This window comes from Aethalodelphis obliquidens, unplaced genomic scaffold (genome assembly GCF_003676395.1).
Source record: "Aethalodelphis obliquidens isolate GAN/ISIS:26980383/991018 unplaced genomic scaffold, ASM367639v1 scaffold8, whole genome shotgun sequence".
Classification (NCBI taxonomy): Eukaryota; Metazoa; Chordata; class Mammalia; order Artiodactyla; family Delphinidae; genus Aethalodelphis; species Aethalodelphis obliquidens.
Genome location: NW_020837952.1, coordinates 59,337,418 through 59,356,897, shown reverse-complemented (window position 1 = coordinate 59,356,897; position 19,480 = coordinate 59,337,418). Strand labels below are relative to the sequence as shown.

At 48.6% G+C, this 19,480-nt stretch overlaps 1 protein-coding gene across 1 annotated transcript in view; it reads left to right on the top strand.

Moving 5' to 3' along the window:
* The window catches only part of LOC113620356 (EF-hand calcium-binding domain-containing protein 6-like), a 105,782-nt gene that overhangs the window by 30,147 nt on the left and 56,155 nt on the right, over positions 1-19,480 (top strand). Inside the window, exons 5-6 of the mRNA XM_027106025.1 lie at positions 13,745-13,881; positions 17,814-17,926. Of these exons, the coding sequence (XP_026961826.1) occupies positions 13,745-13,881; positions 17,814-17,926 (250 nt within the window). The remainder of the gene's footprint in view (positions 1-13,744; positions 13,882-17,813; positions 17,927-19,480) is intronic.

Here is a 19,480-nt window from a genome sequence, read left to right as displayed (position 1 = left end):
GGGGGGGGGGGGGGGGGGGGGGGGGGGGGGGGGGGGGGGGGGGGGGACGGGATGGTGGAGTGGGGGTGACTGAAGCCCTTGGACTCCGCAGGCTGAGTATGCGTCTGAACTGGGACACTCACTGAGTGACCCTGAGCAAACCAGTCTCTCTGGAAACTTTTTTCTCAGCTGTGAAATGGGGAAGCAATATTGCAAGATTTTTCCAGTATTGTTGAGATTATTTATGAGAATAAATATAAAATGAACTTACCATAGTGCAGGGCCCGTAGAAGTTACTCAAAAAATAAGGAGTTCACATTTGGGGGAGATATGACAAATGAGCTGTTGTGTGGGAGATTAAATGGTAGTACGTGGTCATTTACGATTTAAAGCTACGAAGAGGCCTATGTGCTGATGGCGCCCATGTTTCTATATCCATCTTCGACCCCAGACTCACCATTGTCCACAGACCAAACTAGGGCTGCTGCTGGCCCTCCTTGCCACACCCCGAGAAGCCTTCCTCTCCGGACCTCCCTCCGTCATTCAAGCAGAAACAGGATTAGCCTTGATTCCCATCTTTCCCTTACCGGCCCCTCTCCCCAGTCCAGTCCACCGGCAAGTCCTGTCGGCTGCATCCTGTGCCGTATCCTGAGCCCATCCACCTCTCTGCATCCCCACTGCCGCTGGGTCTCCACCCTGTGCACTGTCAGTAACCCCTGGACTGCCCTTCCTGTTCCTGTTCTTGCGTCTTACAGTCTCCGTTTCACATGACATCAGAGCTATCTGTTCAAAACATGAGTCAGATCTCATCAGACCCCGTTGGTTAAGATGCCCTGTGGCTTCTGGTCACCTGCTGAATAAACGTCAGACAAAAACCTGGCTTTTGGCACTCAGCATGAGAGGTCTCCCCCCTGGAAATTCTTTGGACTACACTATCTAAAATTCCTCAGCACTTAGAACATCCTGAGGTTTTGTTTGTTTACTTGTTCATTACTAGGAAATACGATCCCTGGGAGTGGGCACCTTCTCTGTCCTGCTCAGTGTTGGAACTTTAGTGCCTTAAACAGATCCTATGTTTTCAAACGGAACATGTTGGGCACCTAATGTGAGCTCAGTAAGTATTTACAGGATGAGTAAATAAGGCTCTGCAGGAAAGGCTCACAGTAATTGGAGTATTTACAGGATGAGTAGATAAGGCTCTGCAGGAAAAGTTCACGGTGATTGGAGTAGCCAGGAAAAGCTGGACGAGAAAGGTGAGACTGGAGCTTGACTTGGACCGTGGCTGGGCTGTCAGTGCGTGCTGAGGATGGGGCAGAGGGTGGGACTTGGGACAGCTTTCAGGATTGCAGCCTGGCGGAAGGACAGGACGCGGAGCTGAAGGCAGTGGAGATGTGGCCGGGGCGGGGACACCAACTCTGTGACGCTTCTGTGAGGAGTTCTGTTTCTCAAGGCAAGATGGAACAGAGGACAGAGCCATTTTGTTTGTTTTGTTTTGCAGTATGCGGGCCTCTCACTGCCGTGGCCTCTCCCGTTGCGGAGCACAGGCTCCAGACGTGCAGGCTCAGCGGCCATGGCTCACGGGCCCAGCCGCTCCGCGGCATGTGGGATCTTCCCGGACCGGGGCACGAACCCGTGTCCCCTGCATCGGCAGGCGGACTCTCAACCACTGCGCCACCAGGGAAGCCCCAGGACAGAGCCATTTTGAAATGCAGGCTGGAGAAGAAGGTGGAGGCGTTAACCCTACAGCGTGGGGCAAAGGGTGGTGCTAATGGTGGCAGCGCATTGAAGGCTTCTGATGGGGGATGATGACACGAGACAGGAGGAAGTTAGGAGATGGTGTCAGCAGAGTAATGGACGCACCTGATGGGAGAGCAGCTGGAATCAGGGGTACCTGTCCCCAGGCCCTGGAAGTAGTCAGCCCCTCACCATCACCATCAGCCTGCATTTGCTGAGCGCCTTTGCTGTGTGAGGGATGCCATGGAGTTCCTGGGAGGGGATCGGCGTGCCCCTCCTGGTGTGCAGCTCTGTTCTGTGAGTGGTCAGGGGTCGGGGTGACAGGGGCCTCAGTATTCTTGGCCTGTGGTGCCTGAGGAGGAGCTTCCATCCTCTGAACGTGGGCTCGGTTAGAAAGAAGGAGAGATGGGAGACACTCCTCCTCGATTTGGCAGGCTTTTTAAAGCCCTCGGTATGTAGACGTGGGGCCTATTTTCATAGCTGTGTCTGAAGTTCAGCGAGTAGCTAGAATTTCTTATTAGACGACTTTAAGCTACTTGTGGCAGGTGGGCATTTTAAAAATGAAAATCAAATGTAGGGGGAGGTACCTGTGGCCTGTGGTGTATAGAACAGGAAGTTTCCCTTTTCACTGTGGCTGCAAGGAAACCCCAAATCAGATTTTTGGATTTTTGCTGTCATAGCAACTCTGACTTTTAGGTTGCTGTAGCTCTTTTTTAGTCTTCTCCCTGTTCCTCTGTTTTCGTGGGTCTCCGTTAGATGTCTTTTTATGTGAGCTTATTCAATCTGTGGTAAAGGCAGGGTTTGCATCTGTTCAATGCTTCAAGGCCTACTCCTCGGCCTGGGGGGTCAGCACCGGAGCCGGGAGCGGAAGTCAGCCCCTTTGTGAAAGGGGAGCAGCGCCAGCTCCGCTCCTTCCACACGGCGTCCCCAGATTGAAAGTTTGTGTTTATGAGGTTCTGAATGTAGTCTCATTTTTCCCTATCTGGTTTGGACCATCTCTACCAGCTGGTAAATAGGAAATGTTCACGGTAGGAAGCCAGTACTCTGCAGAGTGTAAACAGATGGAATCGATATAAAGTGACAAGTTAGACTGCTGTTGAGACTACAGAGCCAAAACCAAGAGCGTAGCAGTCAGGCTACTCACTCCGTTCCAGTTCATTTAGTCCTGAATAGCGCTTCATATCTGCACAGCTGTGTTGTTCTTTTTCTCCCCCTTCCTTTCTTCTGGGTTGATAATGACAATTTCAAAGAAAAACTTTAATTAAAGATTTTATACGAAATAACCAGAAGTAGAATAATAAGGAAAATGAGCATTGATGTGTTTATTGTAAGAGAAATCCTTTTTCTTGGCTTCAGTTTTTAAAATGTACTCCTTAAATTTAAAATGAGTTTAGTCGTGGTGACAGAAAGGTGCCAGACTGACAGCAGTGGCTGCCGAACCCTGCGTTTTGCTGCGGAGCCAAGACAGAGGGGCGGCCAGAGGCCCCCTCCCCTGCGTCTCAGTCCGCAGGCAGGCGGGTGGGCTGCCGTCCCCGACCCCCTGCTGCTAGAAACCAGGTGAGGAAGGTGGCTCCAGGTGAGGAGGGAACAGAAAACAGCGAATGGGGAGCTAATTTGGATAGCATGGTGCAGGTTGCCCTCTGGCCCGAGGAAGGTTTGCCTTCCCCCGGGCTGGGCTCCAGGGAGGAAGCCTTAGGCCTTTTCTCACCTCCTTTCAGGTCTGGGTGGTCATATTTATTTGGGTTCACAGCTTTCCTTCCTGGAGCTCCCAGTGCTGTAAAAAGAATTTTAAACAAAGAACTATAGAGTAAGAATCACATCCATGGTTTATTGACCCATCTGAACTCAGTGGGGTACAAACATGAGGCAGTTTGATGCTTTGCTTCTTACGCGGGCGTGGGCGCATCTGCCTTCCTGGTCCCCGAAGGCTGTCTTAGCAGATCCCACGGCTCTCTGGTCACGTTCAGGTAGAACAAGCCCAGCGTAGCCTAGTCCAGTTTTAAACCCGGAGCTCAGATGCAGCTCAGCTGGCCGCTCCTCCCTCCTTCCAGCTCCACGGGCCCCGGGGGGAGGGGGAGGGGGAGGGGGAGGGGGAGGGCCAGGGGGGCTGCCGGCTCGTTGGCGACTCTTTCCCTCCTTCTGCTTCCTTCCTCCCCGGTTCGTGGGATCCGTGATGAGGGCTGAGGAAGGGGAGCTGGCCTCCTTCCCCCTTCACTGGTGTGCTCTGTGGGGAGCAGGTAAAGGCTACTCTCATGGGGCACGTGGGGAGTTACTAGGACAGTGCTTTGGCGGCCTCTGAACTCGGTGGTTTTCTGGTGACGAGCAGCTCTGGCCTAGTCCCCCTGCACCTCCTCAGCCCTCCTGCCGGTGGTCCACCTCGCCTTCTCATGCTGTGTGTTGTCCCCTCACTTGAGAAGCAGCCCTGGGAGCAGGACATCTCAAGCCTTTTGCCTTTCTTTTTCTTTTGAAAAAAACTTTTACTACAAGTTTTAAAGGTTACTTTCCACTTACAGTTATTACAAAATATTGGCTATTTTCCCGTGTTGTACGATATGTCCTTGAGCCTCTCTTACACCCAGTAGTTTGTGCCTCCCACTTCCCTCTCCCTGTGTCGCCCCTCCCCCTCCCCACTGGTAACCACTAGTTTGTTCTCTGTATCTGTGAGTCCGCTTCTTTTTTGCTATATTCACTAGTTTGTTGTATCTTTTAGATTCCACACGTAAGCGATACTGCACAGTATTTGTCTTTCTCTATTTGACTTATTTCACTTAGCATAATGCCCTCCAAATCCATCCATGTTGCTGCAGATGGCAAAATTTCGTTCTTTTTAATGGCTGAGTAGTATTCCATTGTATATATTGTATACACCACACCTTCTTTAGCCACTCATCTGTTGATGGACACTTAGGTTCCTCCCATATCTTGGCAATTATAAATAATGCTGCTATGAACACTGGGGTGTGTGTATCTTTTCAAATTAGTGTTTTTGGTTTTTTGGGTTATATACCAAGGAATGGAATTACTGCGTCATATGGTAGTTCTATTTCTTTCTTTTTTTTTTTTTTTTTTTTTGAGAAACCTCCATACTGTTTTCCACAGTGCACCAATTTACATTCCCACCAACAATGGGAGAGTTCACTTTTCTCCACATCCTCACCAACATATTTTATTTGTGTTCTTTTTGATGATAGCCATTCTGACAGGTGTGAGGTGATTTCTCATTGTGGGTTTGATTTGCATTTCCCTGCTGATTAGCGATGTTGAGCATCTTTTTATGTGCCTGTTGGCCATCTGCATTTCCTCTTTGGAAAAATGCCTACTCAATTCTTCTGCCCATTTTTTAATCGGGTTGTTTGTTTTTTTGATGTTGAGCTGTATGAGCTGTTTATGTATGTTGGATATTAATCCCTTATCAGTCATATCATTTGCAAATATTTTCTCCCATTCAGTAGGTTGTCTTTTTGTTTTGTTGATGGTTTCCTTTGCTGTGCAAAAGCTTTTAAGTTTAATTAGGTCCCAATTGTTTATTTTTGCTTTTATTTCCTTTGCTTTAGGAGATGGATCCAAAAAATATTGCTGCAATTTATGTCAGTGAGGGTTCTGCCTATGATTTCCTCAGGGAGTTTTATAGCATCCAGTCTTACATTTAGGTCTTTAATCTATTTTGAGTTTATTTTTGTATATGGTGTTAGAGAATGTTCTAATTTCATTCTTTTAAATGTAACTGTCCAGTTTTCCCAGCACCACTTATTGAAGAGACAGTCTTTTCTCCACTGTATATTCTTGCCTCTTTTGTCATAGATTGACCATAAGTGTGTGGGTTTATTTCAGGGCTCTGTCTCCTGTTCCATTGATCTATCAGTCTGTTTTTGTGTCAGTACCATACTGTTTTGATTACTGTAGCTTTGTAGTATAGTCTGAAGTCAGGGAGTATGATTCCTCCAGTTCTGTTCTTCTTTCTCAAGACTGTTTGAGGGTCATTTGTGTTTCCATACAAATTTTTAAATTATTTGTTCTAGTTCTGTGAAAAATGCCATTGGTATTTTGATAGGGATTGCATTGAATCTGTAGATTGCCTTGGGTAGTATGGTCATTTTAACAATATTGCTTCTTCCAATCCAAGAACATGGTATATCTTTCCATCTGTTTGTGTCATCTTCAATTTCTTTCATCAGTGTCTTATAGTTTTTGGAGTACAGGTCTTTTGCCTCCTGAGATAGGTTTATTCCTAGGTATTTTATTCTTTTTGATGTGATGCTAAGTGGGGTTGTTTCCTTAATTTCTCTTTCTGATACTTCGTTGTTAGCCTTCTACCTTTCTTGTTCTCCACTTAACTCATGGAAAATTCACGTGTCCTGTCCATGCCAACAATAGGCATGTAGACCACTCTAATCTTCCCCTCCTGCTCTGCTATTTCTGTTCAATTCTCAGTTTCTTCCCCCAGGAAGGTGTAGAGCAGATCACTGTGTCCACGGAAATGACATGCCTATCTGCCGTTCTGCAGGCACCAGTCCTGTCTGTACAAGGATTTCATTGGCTCACCAAAGCTTCTTCCCCATGAATGCTGCAATCAATCACCCATCCATCCATCTGTTCATCCGTTCATCCATCTATCACTTATCCATGCATGCATACATCCATCTATCCCTCCATCTGTCCATCCATCTATTATCCATCCATCCATCCTTCCTTCTGTCCATTTGTCCATCCATCGTCCGTCTATCTATCCATCCACCCATCCATCCATCCACCCATCCATCCATCCATCCATCCATCCATCCATCATCCATACATTCGTCCACTTAACGCTTATTCATTGATCCAGGCCCTGTTCTTGACCCTGGACTCCTGTCCACTCAAGACTTTCTGGAAGAGGTAGAGGCGCTGGCTGGTGTGGGGGATTAGTGCTGGTTCTGCCAGTTACTGTTCTCCAGCATGTGTGTGTGGCTATCTGGCTATTTATATCTTTGTCCTCAGACTTTGGTCCCGATCAGCAATTCCTATCAGACCACCATCTATTGAGTATGTTCCCTGGGAGGTACCTGCACACATGAGCTCATTTCTTTTTTTTTTTTTTTTAATAAATTTTGATGAAATTCTACTATATCTACCCATTTTTCTTTCTTTCTTTCTTTCTTATAAATTTATTTATTTATTTATATTTTACTTTTGGCTGCGTTGGGTCTTCGTTGCTGCGCGCGGGCTTTCTCTAGTTGTGGCGAGCGGGGGCTACTCTTCGTTGCGGTGCGCGGGCTTCTCATTGCGGTGGCTTCTCTTGTTGCGGAGCACGGGCTCTAGGCGTACGGGCTTCAGTAGTTGTGGCACACTGGCTCAGTAGTTATGGCTCGCGGGCTCTAGAGCGCAGGCTCAGTAGTTGTGGCGCACGGGCTTAGTTGCTCCGCGGCATGTGGGATCTTCCCAGACCAAGGACTGAACCAGTGTCCCCTGCATTGGCAGGTGGATTCTTAACCACTGCGCTGCCAGGGAAGTCCATGTGAGCTCATTTTACCTGCACATGCTGATACAGTGCCCTTCTTCTTTGCCATTTAACAGACGAGGAAACTGAAGTTAGGAAGAGTCAGGTCACTGTTCCAAGGTTACCCAAACGATGGCAGCCCGGGGTACTTTCTGTAGTTTTCTGTATCTGGAGGAGGTTTCTGTTCCCTACTCCCTCCCTGGCTTTACTCTTCAGGACAGATATTCTCTGCTCCATGTAGTAACACTTGTGAGTCTGCCCTCCATGAATTCATCTAAATCTTTTGGGGAAAGTTTTAATTTAATTTTGCTCCTATCACTTCCTTTTCAGTAATCACTTCCTCCTTTTGTACTCCTGTGTGAAACGGGGCTTTTCTTCCTTTCTTGAAATGTTAGGTGAGGGAGTCCTGGTTTCTGTAGCCATACTTCAGAACTTTTAGGCTTTGTAGCCTGCTATTTCCTAGCCCTGCTGTCCAGACGGAAGAAGCGAACCTTTTAATGCATCTTCACTGTGGTTCGCTTCCCTAGATTGCTTGGTTCTGAATCATCCCCAGGGCTCAGTCATCTCTCCACATGGGGGCTCTGAGGACAAGAAGAGGGTCAGATGCTGCCCTTCTTGCAGGGTCTGTGGTGCTGCAGGGGGAGCCAGGGGGCTGTGGGGGCCTGGGGTGCAGCAGGGAGCTGGGGGGTCTAGCAGGGGGCCGGGAAGGGCAGCGCACTCCTAAGCCTGGCGCAGGGCTCAGAGCATGGGTCTGGGGCAGGTGGCAGGGAAGAGAAGACTTGAGGGCAGGTCTTCAGAGGGCCTCAGGCCATTTCCTGGCTCTCGAACCTTAACCTCATAATTAGCTATTGTTTTGGTTTTCTTTTTAAATCCTCATTGCTTCTGTGTTTGTGCACCTGAAGCTGCCTGACACCTACCACCCACTCAGATATCTGGGGTTGCATGGGAGGGAGTGGAACAGGGGTTGTGAACTTTTTCTGTGAAAATGGTAAATATTTGTATTTTGGCCGGCCAGACTGCTCAGTCTGACTACTCAGCTCTGCCCCTGTAGGGGAAACAGTCCGAGGCAACTCATTTACATAAATGAACGGGGCGTGGCTGGGCGCCAATAAAATTTACTTTTGGATCCTGAAATTTGAAACTCAGATAACTTTCACGCCTCACAAAATATCCTTCTTTTGATTTTTTTCAACCGTTTAAAAATGTAAAAGCCATTCTCAGCTTGCAGGCATATAAAAACAGGCAGCAGGCAGGAGTTTGCATCACCTGGAACGCAGGAAAGGGAGCTCGGCCACCACAGGCGCTGGAGCCGGGCCAGGAGAGCACCTTTCTCAAGCTGGTCTCTGGGCCCTCACAGGGCAAGACCACGCTTTCCTTTCTGAGAAGCTGGATTTGGGAGGAGGCCCCTTTCCTCCCGTGAGCTGTACAGCATTTCTCCTCTCTCCATGGATTTGGCCCTCTCTGAGCCCTCCTCCGGAGAAGCAGTGGGGAAGTGAAGGGGGATGGAGCTCCTGGAGAGCAGAGGCCAGGCAGGGAGCAGGGAGGTCCCCTCCTGCAGGGGAGGAGCTGGGTACCACTTTCAGGCAGGAATTCACCAAAATGTCAAGATGGAGGTCAGGGGGCCAGTGTCGGGATGGAAGTGCAGTCAGAAGAGCAGGAGAGACGGCGCCAGCTCCTGCCCCGGAGCGGACGGGAAGGCGTTTGGGCAGCAACACGGCTGTAAACTCACTGTGCAAATATTTATGAGCATCCACTCTGTCCAGGGACCGTTGTAAGCCTAAGGATACAGCAGCAAATGAAACCAAATCCCCTTGCGTGGCGTTTACATTTCAATGGAAGAAGAAAGACAATAAACAGACACAGAAATATGCAATGTGCAGGTGTGGGTGAACGGGAAGGAGAAAAGGGACGAGGATGCGTTTTTGCGCAGGTCATCGGGAAGGCCTCTGGGGCAGGTGGCACGTGACCGAGACCGGAATGAGGGCCTCAGGGAGCCGTCCAGCGGAGGGAGCCAGACGTGCAGAAGCCTTGATGGCTCAGCGCGCCCGGTGTGTGTGAGAACGCGCAGGGAGGCCTGTGTGGCTGGAGCAGGAAAGGGCCGGGGGACTTGGCGGGTGAGGTCAGGAGGTGGTGGGGGTCAGATCGTCCAGGGCTCTGGGCGTGGTGCAGAGACCCCGGAGGGCTTGGGAAGCGAGGGAGCTCAGTGTGGCTGGAGCCCAGGGCCTTGCTGGGTGAGAGCTGGGGCTGGGGTGGAAGGAACAGGAGGCTCAGAGCCGGTGGCTCTAAACGCACACGTGTCCCAGTTGGAGCCAAATGGCAGACGTTGGGCTGGCCCAGAGAGGAGCCGGATGCTGCCCACACCATCCCGATTTCTCTCTCTGCGTTTCCTCTCCCACCTCTTCTCCCTTTTCAAGGGAGAGGGAAGCGGGGCGAGGCAGGGGCAGGTCCTTTTACTCCTTTGTGTTTTTCTTCTTTCCCGTCACCGTCACGGGTAGGACAAGTCTTCACACCACGGCCCTAACTCTGGTGCCTCTGATAAGCCTCACCATCTGCAGCTCCATCTAGATCTTGCCAAACTTCAGTCTGACAAATGATAAGAAACTTGGAGACATACCTCTGGTGGGTGTGAGCTCTGTGCCAGATTTGCTGCTTCCCTGCTTTCCACGCTGGGTCCATCTGGGTTACTTTGGGTTTTAAAAAAGCGCATCGCCTCATGTGCTCCCAGAAGAGGTGAATCAGGGTTTGGCAGCAGACGAGGTACCGAGGGGTTTTTTTTGGCCACGGGCACAAGCGCTCTCTGTGGCTGGGGCCCTGTGCTTTTAGACAAAGTGGTGGAGCTGAGGGTGGACGTGCACGAGCGGTTTCGCTCCAGCTCATGCTCTCCCGGCTCTTCCTTGCTTGGTCTTCCTGGTTTTGAATATTAAGCTCGTTTCAGCCAATGCTCTCTAGTCGGTGGAAGTGGGAGATGTGTATACAGTTCAGCACAGGGCCTTGCAAACATCCAGTTCACATTTGTTCAATTACCATATTATTGTAATCTTTATTACATTGAATGTAATCATTGTTGCATTCAGGATAGGCCCCGAGGAGGTGTGTGTTTGTCAACATATAACAAGGCTTCCTCAGAGTGTGGCTTTTTTCCAGGCAGGTGAAAAGAAGATGGATTCACTCATTCATTTACTCAAGCACATGCTTACTGAGCATGTACACTCTGCCAGAGGCTGTTCTAGACCTTGGCGTGAAGCAGTGAACAGAGCCCCGCTCTCAGGGAGCACACTTGCCAGAGGGAGAGACAGACAGTAAAGACGAGCATGAAGTTCGTTGGTGAGAAGTACCCTGCAGATGCGTGCTGCGGGTGGGATCAGGAAAGGCCTTTTGGATCAGATGACATCTGGGCCAAGACCTGCGGGAAGTGAGGGCAGAGCCAGTAGGCGTCTGGGGAAGAAGTTTCCAGACAGAAGGAACAGCAAATGCAAAGGCCTTGAGGCAGGAGATGCCTGGCTGGCACCCACGAGAAGCAGAGAGACCGTTTCGTGGCCCGAAGGCAATGAGCCAGCAGGCGGCTGGGGGGATGGAGAGCCGGCAGGAGCCGGTCTGCGGGGCTCTGGCCTTTGACCTGGAGGGGACGAGAGCGACTGGAGGGCGTGCGCAGCCTTAGCTACACAGAACCCTGGCTGCTGTTGGAACCTCAGCTGTGGGGTCGGGCGTGGACACTGGGGGCCCAAGTGGGAAGCCGTCGCACCAGCCCAGCCAGTAGGGTGTGAGGCGGAGAGACTGGGCTGGGTTCTGGAAACGTTCTGAAGCTAGGGCCGCTGGGCTCTCAGGCTGGCCCGGACGTGGGATGTGAGTGAAGAATCTGGCGGGAAGGCCCGGCCACGGTGGGATGGGGCGGAGCTGGGTCTCTGCTGGCCTCTAGAGCTGGACGTCCTGACTGGGGCTCCGAGAAGGAGCCAGGGCTGGAGACAGACACTGAGAGGCATCAGCTGCTCATTAAGGCTACAGGCCTGGGCCACCCAGGACGGAGTGTGCTTAGACGAGCCAGGAGACCCGAGACCCGAGTCCGCAGGTGCCCAGAGCTCAGAGGCCGGGAGATGAGGAGGGACCGGCAGGGACCAGGCCAAGCCCGAGCCAGAAAGCCGAGGAGAACCCGGGGCGGGAGTGTCGAAGCCCGGGGGGAGGCCTACGTCCAGGAAGAAGGGGCGGTGAGCTGGGAGGAGGGCTGCTGCGGAGACAGCAGGATGGGCGCCCAGGAGCCACTGGGCCTGGCAAGGTGGCCCTGACAAGGCCACAGTTTCTGTGCAGTGGCGTGGACAGAACTGATCGGGTGTGTGGGGAGATAGGCTGGAGACAGGGCGCACAGACAGCTTTCGAGGGGGGATTTCTGCAAAAGGGAAGGAGTGGCTGGGGGCAGGGGCGAGGCGGGGCGAGGAGGGAGGGCTCACCTCTCAGATGGTTCGTCATCGTGGACACGAGCTCAGAGCTGGGCACAGCGGGGCACAAGCAGTTCCTGATGGGCGCGAGAGCGGCGGCGGCCCGGCGCAGGACCGGAGGCCAGTGGCCGGGTGGCCGGGTGTGGAGGCACACAGGCTGGGCGTGTCGGCGAGCACGGGGCCTTGCCGTCCAGTTGCTTCTGGTTTCTCTGCAAGTGAGGAGGAAGGTTATCAGCGGAGAGGAAGGAGGCTGGGTGGGAAGGGAGGCGGAGAGCGGAGAAGGTGGGAAAGGTGCCCGGTGGCGGGTGAGCGGACCGCCCAGGCGAGCATCACCACGCGCGCCTGCTGGCAGGGTTGATGGTCTTGAGTGAGGGGACCCAGGTGAGTGCTCGATGGCCCGTCCTCTCCGGCCGCGTCAGGCGCTTGGAAGAGGCGGTGAGTTGGATCTGACCAGGGTTAGGGTCTAGCCAAGACTGGGGAGGCAGGAGGAGGGAGGTGGCGGTCAAGCACACAGGCACTGGGTCACTGTAAAGATGGGCCGTGGGGAGGCGTGCGGAGGAGAGGGACCAGCAGGCGGGGTCCCGGAGGGGAGAAAGGTGTTGGGGTTCGGGCTGAAAGACGGGGTCGTTGGATGTGGGACTTCGTTTTGGAGAGCGGCAGTTAGTGGTGACGAGGCGTGAGTTTGAGCAGGCAGGTGACCTCTGGACGGGAGGAGGACAGGAGCTGAGTCAGAGGCCGGCTAACGTCCCCGGGGGCCCGGGGGGCGGAGGCAGGAGGGCCGCAGATGACCCAGCCAGGAGGAGCTGGGGCAGAGGCCAGCTCAGTGTTTCCTCCTGCGTGATCCCTAAGACGGCCACCCTGGGAGGGGGCTGGCAGCTCCTTCAGGTCAGAGACAGTGTAGGGACCTGTCAGAGGAGGCATTGAGGAAACTAGGAAAAAGCCTGTTCATCTTAGAGTCTTCCCTAAACTCCTTCCTTAAGGAGCACTAATTTCCCTCCGAGTCTGGGCTGGACTTGGATGTGATCTAGTACAGGATGCAGAGTCAGACCTTCCAGGATCCGGCCATACCAGACATTCATCACCCTTCATCCACAACCCCCTTCACGCCCAGCTGTACTCAGTGCCTTCCTGTCTTGTCCTGCCCCGGCCCCCTCCTGGCTCAGATGCCACCTCCTGCAGGAAGCCTCCCAGGTGGCTCTGCTGGAAGTGTTGTTCTCTTGTGTGAAGACCCACAGCTCCTCGCTTGTCTGTCTCTGGTGTTTGGCTCTTGTTCCCATGGTTCCGATCTTGGTGAATATTTATGAATATTTATTTACATGCCTTATCTGTTCTGCGGGAGGTGCAGTTTGGGGGTGGACTTGAGTTTGAACCCCAGCATCATCATCGTCTAACCAGGTGATGACGGGCAACTCCTGTGGCCTCCCCCACCCTCGGTTTTATCTAAAAGTGGGGAAACGGTACGTCCTTCGTGTGGCTCGGGAGAGTGCAGTCACAGGGCTCTGTGCTTGGCACGGGTGAGCCCTGGCGGATGTTTCTCTCCTTTACGTAGAAGTGGCTCAGGGCAGGCACACGGCCCCGCGTCTCCACGGGACCTAACCAAGTGCCTTTCAGGTCTCTGTGCCCAATAAATGTGCCTTTGCTGAATTTGGGAAAGGTCGCTGCAAAGCTTTTCTGTAATATCTTTCAAAAATTCAGAGGGGTTGGAATATACACTCATAGTTTTCAGCTCCTAGTAAAAATGGTTTGCATGTGGCTGTGAAAAATAAGAATTGTCCAGGTCCAGCTATGCCAGAATTACGGTTTTAAAGTATCAATTAACAAAAAAGATTTTTCATATGGCTCTAAAATGCAATGAATTGTGTATGAGACTTACTGCTTTACAACAGAAAAAGTTCCTTTTTTTAAACTTACTAAGACCATTTACAGAGAAAATTGCTTTGAAAACATTCAAGAAATGTAGTGTCCCTTTTTCCATAGATACGTCATTTTGCAATACCTACGACTGTGAGTCTTTGAAAACATTTTATTTTACAAGAAGTATTTAAACACGTTCACTTTTATTATTACCATCTTGATTTTTAATGCTGGATCTTTTGACTTTTCCTAAATCTCTTTTTATACACAGATTTTCAAAAACATTAAAACTGTTATCAAAGCCCTTAAGCTCATTGATGTTAACAAGACGGGTCTGGTCCAACCACATGCGCTGAGGAGGGTTCTGGAGACCTTCTGTTTGAAGATGAAAGATGATGAATACAAAAAGTAAGTAAACGAAGGTATGGTGAGAGATTGCTCAGTAGGACTTTCAGCCAATTTCAAAATGGGACCTGTTGGGTTCACTGGATCCAGGCAGCGTCCTTCCCTCCTGCCTTCTCTGTCTTGACTGTTTTTAAAAGAGGTCCTCAATCTGCATTTCTCCCATGTTCATGAAGCTCTCCACGAATTCTCCAAAGTGAGAGCTAACGGTTCTAATTCCTCCAGTCCCCGCGGGTGAGAGTCATCTGGCCTGCAGCTTTGAACGCATCTCGACGATCTAAGTCATCCATCGCCAGTGGTCTCTCTTTGCCTGCCTGGGACCTCGCCCACCACCCCATGGGTTTCCAGTTCACAGTTGACTTTTACTCAAAGCCCGGGGTTAGGAGAAGAATGAAAAATTTCAGGATTTATTTGTTGGTTGATGTGCTCCCTATTGGCTCTCCATCCTGACATAATAACAGAAGCTTCATTTTCCTTTGAGGACTTTGTTGCTGAGTTTGGGGTGGGCATTGCAGCAGGGGGACGTTAGCTGCTTCTTGGCGTTGGAAAGCCGCCACCTGCCCCTGACGCGAGGGCGGTGTGGGGAAGCCTGCACAGACTTTTTTTTGAGCCTCCAATAAACTCCAGGTCGTTCAGAAAAGCCAAATGCTTGGATTCTGTGGCTACTTGAGTATTGAATGGAAGCCACTGGAAGGGGGGGGGGCTGTGTTTAGCTTAATTTATATAGTGCCCAGCCAAGAGGCCCTCGTCTTCCCGCCTTTCCCCACTTTTCTGAATATCCTCTGGGCCATTAACAAAAGTACCAAGCCTGATGATTTCACCCCGAGCCTCAGAGTTTCGCATCACACCGCAGTTATAAATCGCCACTGACATGGGTCTTTGTGGTTGCGTCCATAGTGTTATAAAGACGACGTTGCCTCTGTTAGTGGAAGAATCTGCTTCTGGAGCAAAAACAAGTCTAGAGGGCAGGTGCCAACCTCACAGGCACTGCAGGGTCTGAAAAACAAGGAGACTTTTAAAATATGGATATTTCCCAGTATTTTGAATATTTTCTTCCTCTTTTTTTTTTTTTTTTTCTCCTTATAACCCACCTCAGAATATAAAAGACATAATAGATGTTTTAATTTTTACATCTTTCCGACTGGGAAAATGTCCAGAATAAGATCCAAACAAAACAAATTAAATAATTCTGTGCACGCGATTATAGAACAGAAGCAGCGCTCTTCTAAAACGAGCAATCAAAAAGCAAAACAGTGTTTTATTTGACAATAAACCTTGTGTTTGGCACTAGTTTCCAATCTAGTAAATCTATAAAAAAATGTTACTGTCTGTTTCCCCATCTCACAAGTATTGAATAGTAAAGAACTCCACAAATTTTTATTCGAGATATTTTTTTAAGCCTTAAAAACAATACTGTCTGCATGATAAGGCTTGAGGAACTTAACGCAATAGAATTGCTTTCCTTCAGAATAGAAAAGCAGAAGGTCAAAAGTAACCATTTCTTCGGTTGCTGTAATGCTTTTCTTATGGAAGCTCAAGAATATACTCTTTCCTTGAGTAGCTGCTTCAGTATTAACTTTGTCTTTTTAGTGTTTGAGCAGGAAACACAATGCAGTTTTGAATCCTTTTTTTTATCTAACAGCTTTCTATTTAATATCAGCCTTCGGCGTGCAGCGAGGTAGGAGTGGCCTGGGCTTTGAAGCCAGGCGCGCTTGGGGTCAGGTCTGTGTCTGCCCTCCCTAGTTGCGGGGCCTCTGGAAGCTCCTGGGCCTCTCTCAGACTCGGCTCTCTCTTAAAGAAATGGGGACTGAGGAGCCCACCTTGCAAGGCTGGCGTGAAGATTCTGCGCCTGCAATGTACCTGACATGCAGTAGGTGCTCGTTTCACATCGATGCTATCGTAATCGTAAAGATTCCACGAGTGTCCTTTCCTCTTGGAGAAACAGTTCTCTTCAGGCTGCAGAATGCCATGCAGCCTATGGAAGCAAGGAGCAGGGGAGGAGATTATCTCCAAGTTCCATACTTAGCCAGCGTCCCGAGACCTGCCGGGGTTTGTTCTTCCTTTTCCATCTCACGCCATCCTACTTTCCTCTCCATTGCCCTGCAGGATAAAGTATTTGAATCCGGGTAAAATAATTTATGAGCGACCTTGAAAAACAAAGAAACAAACAAACGCACTAGAATTCAGCCTGCTGCCTGGGCAGATGAATGAAGCCCAAGGCACTGTTCTGGGTGGTGATGCTGGAGAGGTTTGTGGGTCAGTTGGCCTCATTCCCTTTGCATCTGAAGTCAGCTTTCCCATGTCACCGTCCTGCCCTGGGTGTCTGCACATGTGTGAGTTCTCCTGCCCACACTTCAGGTCCCTGGGGAAATGGCCTTGGTTGCTGTGTCTTAAGAATGGTTCTGTCTCCCATGCCTTGATTCTTGTTAAAAAAAGCCTTTTGAGATGCTGCATCCTTGAGAAGTACTGAGGCTTCATTTTTGAATTTTATCTGTAGGAAATATTACCATGGAATTGTGTCTGTCCGTTCTCAGTGACTGTGTAGCAGGTATTATGAATGCGGTGGGCTGGGCATTAGGAAAGGTCAGGATTCTCTTATGAGCCAATACCAGTTTGAAGGGATGCTGAATTTTCACCAAAAATAGGAAGGTTGGTGATGAGATTTTTATCGGCATCCTGACATTCTCCTGGAGCTGCAGAGTGGCCGGGACTTTCTGTAGGACGGCAACTCAAAAAGGAACACTTTAGGTGCCGCCTTCTGGATTCTTGTGCTTACAGCTTGTTTTTGCCAGACAGAGTCTTTGGATGAAAGATGGAGCTATTTAGGGAGTTTCAAGATTAACATCTGGCAGCTATCATATCTCAAGATAATTTTTCTTACTAGAACAATAGGCAAGATTCATCAAAGTGGAAAAAAAGGTATGCGTTGAAATGAATACATGACATCACTCTTTGTTAAATTTGGAAACAGAAAAATAACAACTACTTTAAGTGATAATTACTAAATTTTTAGAAAGCAGCATGAAATTAGATAATTATAGAAACCAACACATATGGAGATAATATAACCAAACATTTAAAAACTGTCAATTGTTTATAAATGTAATAATGCAGAGATCATCTAGAAAACCATTTATCAAGTGGCAGGTTTGAATAGTAGAAATTTCATTTTAGAGGAAAAAAGAATCCAAACATTGTATTTATCTTAACTTTAAAAAAAGAGTATCTCAGTGTATTTCAGGGAGAGACCTTGGTTAAGTGTTTTCAAAATTTCTCTTTATGCATAGACAGCCTAGAATGCTCCGAGAAAAGCTGCCCCGCTCCCACCATCGACTGCTGTAACACAATACGCCATCCTGGGCACAGTTTCTCTCTGCGAAATGATATTCTTGGTCAAGAAGGTGGGCTATGTTCTCTCCTCCACCGGCTGTAGATTTCTCTGGTTATAGAAATTTTATGCTGACTCATGGCCCAGATCCATTCCCCCCAATTATTAAAGGAAGTGGGGAACTGCTTTTGCTGTCTGACTGCAGGGGTGCTCCTCACCCCCACCGGAGAAGGGAGAAGACCCTACGGGGTACAGGCAGGGGGCGTTCCCTTAGCGGGTCCTGAGACGTACCTCTGCACGCAGATCTGTACACAGCCATCTAGAGAGAGAGTGAAGTGATCTCCTCCTAAATATTTGCATTTTTAATTAATTAATTAATTAATTTTCAAACTGAAGTATAGTTGATTGTGTTAGTTTCAGGAGTATCTGCCTTTTTAAAATCTTACAGTAACATTTCGTAGGGTTTACTTCTTTATTCCAGCTCTAGCTAGAAGCACACATTAAAATTAATGCCAACCCCAGAGTAAAGGATACCTTAGTAAAAAAAACTTGCTTCATTTAGATTCTCTGTATCATAATTTCTGAATACTAATGAACAGTTCTATTTTAGGTTTGCAAAACACTACAACATTGATAAAGATACTGCAGTGGATTATAATGTTGTTCTGAAGAACCTCAGTACAAATAATGACTTGAACCTTAAATATTCTATGAGAAGTCAAGGTAAGTATTTTAAAGTATGATTTCAGTATCCTCTGGCGTGGTAATTCCTCGTCTGTGAATCTGTCCTAAGGAAACACTTTCAAATATGGAAAATGCATTATCCACAAAGACTGTCATGGTATCTTTATTTATAAGAATAACATAAATGCCTAACAACAGGAAAAGGGTTAAGTGAGTCACAGCCTATAGACATGGTAAGATGTGCATCCACAAGCAATGATTTCCATAAAGTTAATCATAACATGGAAAATGTATGTGGAATATCAGTAAATGATTGGAAAGAAATTCCAAAATACAGATTGTCTTTAAGTGATAAGTGGGTGTTTGATTCTTTCTGCTACTTCTGTATTTTCAAAAATTTTTGTTAATGAACATGTTACTCCTTTAACGATGGGAACAATCTTGATACAAAAGGGCAAATAGTTGAGTAGATGGTATGGTTATACCGGACATGTAAGGCTGGGCTCACGCAGGCATACAACCTTGAGAAGGAAAAACTTTCCTCGTACTGATATTCTTTATCCCAGCCTCTAGAACATAATGCCCAGAGTTGCACAGTTCTGGAGAGAGCAGGGGTCCAGTTCCTCGCGGATGGGTATATGAAAAATGCAATCGGAGAGTCTCCCTTCCAGGCCTTTGGTCATTTGAGGCAAGCAGTTTCTTGCCTCAGGGGTTTACCACGTGTGTACTGGCTCATTCAAGATGGGTTGTCACTGTCTGGTTTCAGTGCAATTCATTGCAGCAAGTATGTACTAATACCTTCTATGATTCCCAGATCTGCCTGACTAGCAAACTTAAAAATTACAAATTCTTAGATTTCAGCTCAGTTTCACTAACCAAGATAGCTTAGAGCAGACCCCAGGACTCTACTTTTCAAAGCCTTCCAAGTTTTGGGAATTACTAGACAATATGACCTTCCAAGGATGCTTTCATCCCTTACATTTTGTTAGTTCATGTGCAAGTCCCTGTACTGCTAGATCCTTCACTGGGTACAAAGCCAAGGAAAATAATCTGACTTTAAGAAGTATGTGTGCGTGTGTGTATGCGTGTGTGTTTGTATGTATGTGTGCATGTATATAATAGGACAGGTAAGACACAAAACAAGTCACATAAAAAATAACACTAAAACACATCTATTTCTTGTGCTCTGTGTAGTTACTTTTTAAACCTTAGTTTTAATTTTATTTCTCTCAACAGTTTTGTGAGGTGGGTATTATTATCCCATTTTTTTAAATGAGAAAACTTGACTCCAGGGTGCTAAATGAATTTAGCTAGGAAATGTCTTGGTGTTCAGCTTTCTGCATCAATTTTCCAGAACACAGTATACTTTCAACCTGAAAATTCAATTCTCTCTTCATTTCAAGGATTCGTTTGTTTGTTTGTTTTTTAGTAATATTGTACATCTTTTTTTTTTTTTTTTTTTGCGGTACGCGGGCCTCTCACTGTTGTGGCCTCTCCCGTTGCGGAGCACAGGCTCCGGACGCGCAGGCTCAGCGACCATGGCTCACGGGCCCAGCCGCTCCGCGGCACGTGGGATCCTCCCGGACCGGGGCA